At 41.9% G+C, this 7,195-nt stretch overlaps 1 protein-coding gene across 2 annotated transcripts in view; it reads left to right on the top strand.

The window, feature by feature from the left end:
- The first annotated feature begins 294 nt into the window (after window positions 1–294).
- Window positions 295–7,195, top strand: part of COPS4 (COP9 signalosome subunit 4) — a 42,723-nt gene continuing 35,822 nt past the window's right edge. Inside the window, exon 1 of one of the 2 annotated variants that reach the window (XM_043572294.1) lies at window positions 295–631. In XM_043572294.1, the coding sequence (XP_043428229.1) occupies window positions 558–631 (74 nt within the window). In that variant the 5' untranslated portion in view covers window positions 295–557. The remainder of the gene's footprint in view (window positions 632–7,195) is intronic. The other variant, XM_043572295.1, reaches the window with a different exon arrangement.

Raw genomic sequence — 7,195 nt, 5'->3', positions numbered from 1 at the left:
TTAATAATCACTCCAGGACAACAGATGAAAATGGCACCATCCTGGACAAACGGGGATGCATGATCAACCTATATAAAGGGTACAAAATAGGACAAGAAATATATACGTTTTTATTGTATTTTACAATAGTACCTCTCCGTGGTGAATTAGAAACAATTCGGTTTTTAGCACAAGTTTAGGACTGTCGCGAAGAACGAAAAACAGTAAACCACAAGTGAGACGCGGAACTCGATGACAACGCAGTAATTTTGGCTACCCGGCACTTACCGGAGTTGCACAGGCAACACACGCCTTTGAACTTCATCCGCCAATCCTAAGTGGGAGCGTGCGAGCCTGAGCCCGTGGGAGAATCCTGGGCGGGCCTCAGTCTTGAGTGGATCCTCGCGTCATTCAACTCTGGGGACGGATCTCGAGCCGGCTCTCATAGCGGACGCTCTGGCCCACACAGTCGCTACTCTGTGGCACCTCAGGTTCCCTCTAGCAGCACTCTGGAGGACTACGCTCGTTTTCTTTTTGGGGGTGAGAGGCCCGATAGCCTCTGCTGAGCTGGAAGAAAGATGGCGGCAGCCGTGCGGCAGGATTTGGCCCAGCTCATGAATTCGAGCGGCTCTCATAAAGATCTGGCGGGCAAGTGAGTATTTCCCAGGGGGCTGGGAGGTGGAGAGGGAACCCACAGACCTGTTCTCCTTGGGTTGATGGCGGCTTTGGGATGTGAGGCCAGGAGCCGGCCTGACGACCAAGGGGGCGGGCCTGAGGTCGTCTGCGGACGCAGATATTAGGAGCAGCAGAAAGCTGGTGCAGGGACCCCTTGGGGCAACAGACCTGGGGTGACTGTCAACATATTCTATCTTTGATAGCTTCCTTACCGGTTTCTTAAGAAGCACGGTATGAGAGACGACTGCTCTCACGGCCTTCTCAGCCTTCCTTGGTGCCTCTTTCCATTGCTGCTGGCCTATCACACCAAATTCTGGTCTCTCTTTAGAGCCCCCCCCCCCCTTTTTTTTCTTTTTTGATCGAGAGAAAATTATATTCTGGGATTTTGATGAAGAGTTTTCTAGGAGATGGCTTCTTGAGGCTGACAGGAGCTGAGGAGGTATGGCCGCTATCATGATCAGAACCACTTGGACCATCTTCTGTGAGTCCAAGGTTCTCTGCACCACCAACTCTGAACAGGGCCACATAGGAAAGTCCTCACTACGTCGGTCAGGATGTCTAGATTCATGATGTTTGCAGAAATCTGAATTACTTAGGAATTTCTTGGACTTTATGTTGAAGGTTTAGGTCCACTCCACGTTAAAATTTGTGACATGTGCCTGTCATGAAGCAGTTATTCAGTAGTGTTAATCTTAGGTAGGTAGGTAGATATTGCCCTTTTTCTCTTTAGATAGATAGATAGATAGATAGATAGATAGATAGATAGATAGGTATTGCCCCTTTTCTCTTTGTAGATTATGTAGCACCGTTCTTTTCTAATGAACTTGCATTCTGTTTAAAGTTTGAGTCTCAAGTTAATGGTAATATTTACATTCTGACAGCTGAGATCACATTGATCTATATTAACGGGATACACCTGCTCTAACCTGGCCGTTGAAACCTTGACTGTGCTTTATGTAGGCTCTGCTGTCTTTTCTCTGGTGGTATATGTAATCTAGTTTTATCAATGGGAAATTTAGCTATGTATCTTGGGTTTAACTACTGTGTACCGCAGTTTCCTCCTCATGAAAATGAGGATAATATGACTTATTCTTGTCTGAGGACAAAATGAGTGTGTATATGTATATACACTTATATCACACATACACTTAGAGCAGTATCTGATGCCTAGTGCCACAAGATTGTCATTGGTACTATTATTATTATAAAGCAGTTAGTCAATACATATATTGACTTATTCCATGAGTTGTAAATAAGTTGAATGTGTCTTCCTGGCTTAATCCTTTTCACTTGCAGTTTTCACAGATTTGAGTGAAAGTCAAATAAGCATGTATTTTTCACCATGCTCAGCTTATATTTCCCCCCATGCTTGCTTTCTTTTTTGTTATGTTGAAGAACACGAAGTACATTATTTATCGGAAGACATACTGTTTTTCAAGTATTCACAGGATTCTGAAACTTAACCTAAGAATCTACTTCCTCAGCTCTGAATTGGGGATAAACAGTAGTACCTATCTTATAGGGTACTTTAGTTGTTTATTACTATGTAACAAACCAAAAACTTAGTGGTGTGAAACAGTTCTTATTTTTCAGGATTCTTTGGGTTGACTGGATTGTTTTGCTGGTCCAGATCTAGGCTTACTCATGCAGGTGCAGAGTCAGCTGGCAGCTCAGTTGGGGCTGGTGGAATTAAAATATACTCATATATATCAGGCTGTTGGCTGACTGTTTCTCCGTGTGGTCTCTCATTCAGTGGTTCCTTACAGAGCCATGGGAGTGTTCCAAAAGGGTGAGAGTGGTAGTTGCTAGACTTCTTAAGGCGAGCCTTGGAAATCTCATAATGTCAGTTCTCTAAAACAGGTCAAAGTAAGTCACATGACCCTCCCAGATTCAAGGGAAAGAGAGATGGAGTCTACCTCTTTATGGGAGGAGTAGCCAAGTTACATTGCAAAGGGGCATGGGCAGATGGGAGTATGATTCATTATAGGCCATTACTCTAACCATCTACCAGATGAGGTTATTGTGAAGATAAAATAAATAATGTGCTTGATAACTCATAGCCAGTGCTTTCTGAGGAAAGTCTTGGCCTTGCCTGCAGGTATATCTGGTTCTTTATGGACAAGAACATGACAGGATAATTATTTTCATAACAAAACAGTTCTGCCAGCTACATGTCTATGAGGAAAACACTCTTGAAATCTGTCAGTAGTTTTAGGATTTATGTTAGGAATTGAATGACAGAGGAATACGTGTTAAGGAATGGCAGAGTACATTTGCTTCTAAAATACTGATACTGTGTATTTCCAGCAATTAGCAGAGTATCTGTAACAGAATAGTCCTTTAATAAGTATTGGGTTGAATCATTGAATAGCTAGAAAGGTGTAGAGCTTATATTTGAACCCAGGTTTGTCTACTCTAAAAAGCTTATTTTTAACCTACTTGCCTATACGTCTTTTCTTGTCCAATCTTCAGTAAGAAATGCCTTCTCAAGGGACGCCTGGGTGGCTCAGTCGGTTGAGCGTCCAGCTTCGGCTCAGGTCATGGTCTCATGGGTTCTGTGTCTCCCTCTGTCTCTGCCCCTCCTCCACTCATGCCTGTCTGTCTGTCTATCTGTCTGTCTCTCAGTCTCTCAAAAGTAAATAAACAACAACAACAAAAATGCTTTTTCATAACCATGAATTAACAGAACATTCTAAAGTCGATGCAAGAAATTGGCCGTACGAGATTTCATTTTTGCAGATTTTATAAACTGCTTCTCTACGTATTATACATTGTGTTCATTATCCTCATACAAAGCTTTAGAAGAGGAGAACCTTGAAGAGGGAGCATTTGAATAGGTAGCTGTTGTGATAGCCTGTCTTATTTACTTGGCTAAAACCTACTAGTTCTTTGAAACTCAGTTGCAATGTTATTTCTTCCAAAAAGCCTTCTCTAAACAGCCACCAACACACATTCATAACTACCCTCACAGAGTACCTGGTTAGTTTCTGTTAGCCCAGTGGCAGACAATTTTTACTTCTACCATAGCACTTGTTTGTTTACTTGTCTGCTTTTTCAGTTGGAATGTGATCTCTTTGAGGACAAGTATGGTCTTATAGATTGTAGGTCTTTGTTCAGTTAATTCTGTAGAATAGGGCCTTTTTTTTTCCTTCTTCTCAGAAGAGGATAGCAAGCCTTTGGAGTCTAAACATTTCATTTTACAAGAAGCTGTTAGCCTAGAGAAAAGAGAGTAACGGGAGACCTTTTAGCTTTCTTTGACTATTAGAAAGGCTATTTTGCAGAAAAGAAAATAGACTCCTCTATCTTATAGAGGTAGACTTTGGATTAGAACTTTCTAATAATAGAGTGGAATAGAAATGTCAAAAAATGGGGCACCTGGGTGGCTCAGTTAAGCATCTTAACTTCGGCTCAGGTCATGATCTCGCCTTTCATGAGTTCCAGCCCGCATCGGGCTCTCTGCTGACAGTGCAGAGCCCACGTCAGATCCTGTCTGTCCCCCTCTCTCTGCCCCTGTCCCTTTCGTCCTCTCACTCTCTCTCAAAAAATAAATAGACATTAAAAAAAAAATGGAGGACACACACACACATATTAGAGGATAGACTGTTTAATCTCCAGGGCCCCTTGTAACTCAGATTCTCTGGTTCTCTGTTATTCCCACATACAAGTTTTAGTGGTTCCCATCTCAAGAGTGAAGTTCCTTATCATATAGTGTTATGTTTGTTTACATCTTTGCTTACATATTTTAATCCTTAACAAGTAATATTTACATTACATATGAGAAAACTGAAGTACAGAGGTGAAGTATGCGTGAGGCCACATAGCTAGTGGCAAGGCCATGATATATCCTATCTGTTTGGCTCATAGCCCTAAACTCTAAACACATGTACCTTTTGGACTTATATTATTTTCCCCAAACTGGACTACATTTTAGGTAGTGATTTTTTTTGGGGGGGGGGGCTAGAATACCTGTCTGCCTCTACTCTTTCCCACTTGACACTATGTTGAAATATTTAGAATGCTTAAAGATCAACCTCATTTAGGAAATTATTCCTTCTAAGTATATTAGCACTTACCTGTTTTTGAGATTTTGTGTTTAATTTTCTGAAACATCTTTATGATATATCTGTGTGGATTTGTTTTATTTTTTATTTATTTAAGAAAATTTTTAATGTTTATTTTTGAGAGAGAGAGAGACAGAGCGCGAGCAGGGGAGGGGCAAAGAGAGAGGGAGACATAGAATCTGAAGCAGGCTCCAGGCTCTGAGCTGTCAGCACAGAGCCTGATGTGGGGCTCGAACTCACGAGCTGTGAGATCATGCATTACCTGAGCTGGAGTTGGCCACTCAACCGACTGAGCCACCCAGGCACCCCATGTGTGGATTTGTTTTAATATTTATCTGTCATTTGGCTTTTGCTGTGAAATAAACCACTCTAAAACTTAGTGGATTAAAACAACAGTCATTTACTTTCCTTATAATTAATTTGGTTGGCAGTTTGGGCTGGGCCCAGCTGGATGGTTCTCTGTTCCACATGGTCTGGGTTCCACATGAGCTCCTACATGTGTCTGTAGTCAGCTGCAGGGCAGGTAGGCAGTGCTGCTTTGGTCTGTTGGCTGGGGCAGTGGAGGTGACTGGGCTACATATTTCATTATCCAGTATGTTAGCCTGAGCTTGTTCATGTGGCCACAGCAGTGTTCCAAGAGAAAAGGATACATACAAGACCTCTTGAGGTTCAGAACAAGCACTTCACTTCTATCAAATTCTGTTAATCAAAACAAGCCAAGATCAAAGGGTGGGGAAAAAAACTCTACCTCTTGATGTGAAGAGCTACAAACTCACATTCCAAGAGGGCATAGATACAGGAAGTGAAAGGATTGTGTTTTGGGCTCCTGGGTGGCTCAGTTGGTTAAGCATCCTACCACCTCAGGTCATGATCTTGCCGTTTGTGAGTTCGAGCCCTGTGTCAGGTTCTGTGCTGACAGCTCAGCCCTCAGAGCCTGCTTCAGATTCTGTGTCTCCCTGTCTCTCTGCCCCTCCCCCGCTCACACTTTCTCTCGCTCTCTTTCAAAAATAAATAAAAATTAAAACATTTTTTAAAAAGAATTGTGGTGTTTTGTTTTGCTTTTGTTTGTAAATATTGCATTATCCTGGCTGTGCTTCATTGCAGTTGTTGAATCAGATAGATTAGATTCTTTCATGGTCCTGAGATGTTTCAGCTATATATCTTCAAATGTTGCCTGTGTCCCATTCTGTTTACTTCTCTAGGACTTCAGTGAAATCCCTATTAGTTAGGCCCTCTTACTAGGACCTTTACGTCTGTTACTCTGTCTTCTGTACTTACCATTTCAGTGCTTCATTCTGGGTAGATTTTTCTTTTATTTTTTTATTTTCTTTTATTTTTAAAATTTTTTTAAATGTTTTTTTTTTCAATATATGAAATTTATTGTCAAATTGGTGTCCATACAACACCCAGTGCTCAAAGGTGCCCTCCTCAATACCCATCATCCACCCCCCCTCCCTCCCACTCCCCATCCATGCTCAGTTTAAATGTTTATTTTTTGAAGGAGAGAGAGACAGAACATGTGGGTGGGGAAGAGACAGAGGGAGACACAGAATCTGAAGCAGGCTCTAGGCTCTGAGCTGTCAGCACAAAGCCCGACACGGGACTTGAACCCACAGACTGTGAGATCATGACCTGAGCCAAAGTTGGATGCTTAACCGACTGAGCCACCCAGGTGCTCCTAATTCTGGGTAGATTTTTCTGACCTGCTCCTAGTTTATCATTTCTTCAAAAGTGTCATCTGCTCTTCAGATCATCATTGAATATTTAAGCTTGGTTATAGTATTTTTTAATTCTATAGTTTTTGGTGGTTCCTTTTTCTTTTAAATATATTTTTAAAATTTTTAATGTTTATTTATTTATTTTTGAGAGAGAGAAAGAAAGAGTGCAAGTGGAGGGGTAGACAGAGAGAGGGAAATAGGATCTGAAGCCAGCCCTGCACTCACAGCAGAGAACCCAGTGCAGGGCTTGAACTCACAAACTGCAAGGTTGTGACCTGAGCCAAAGTCGGACACTTAACCGACCGAGCCACCCGGGCGTCCAGTTTTTAAAAGTTTTTGTTCTAAGTAGGCCCCACGCCCAACACAGGGCTTGAACTTACCACCCTGAGATTGAGAGTCTGAGCCAGCCAGGCATCCCAGTGGTTCTCTTTACAAATGACACTTTTTATGGTTTCCAGTTTCTTGCTGAAACTTTTTTTTTTTAATAGTTTATTGTCAAGTTAGCTAACATACAGTGTATACAATGTGTTCTTGGCTCAGGAATAGATTCCTGTGATTCATAACTTACAACCCCTGGCGCTCATCCCAACAAGTGCCCTTCTTAATGCCCATCACCCATTTTCCCCACCTCACCCACTCCCTATCAACCCTTAGTTTGTTCTATGTACTTAAGAGTCTCTTATGGTTGGCCTCCCTCTCTGTTTGTAATTATTTTTTTTCTTTCCCTTCCTCTATGGTCTTCTGTTGAGTTTCTCAACTTCC

This window comes from Prionailurus bengalensis, chromosome B1, assembly GCF_016509475.1.
Source record: "Prionailurus bengalensis isolate Pbe53 chromosome B1, Fcat_Pben_1.1_paternal_pri, whole genome shotgun sequence".
Lineage (NCBI taxonomy): Eukaryota > Metazoa > Chordata > Mammalia > Carnivora > Felidae > Prionailurus > Prionailurus bengalensis.
Note: the sequence above shows the minus strand (reverse complement) of the source record. Positions and strands in the feature narration are given on the sequence as shown.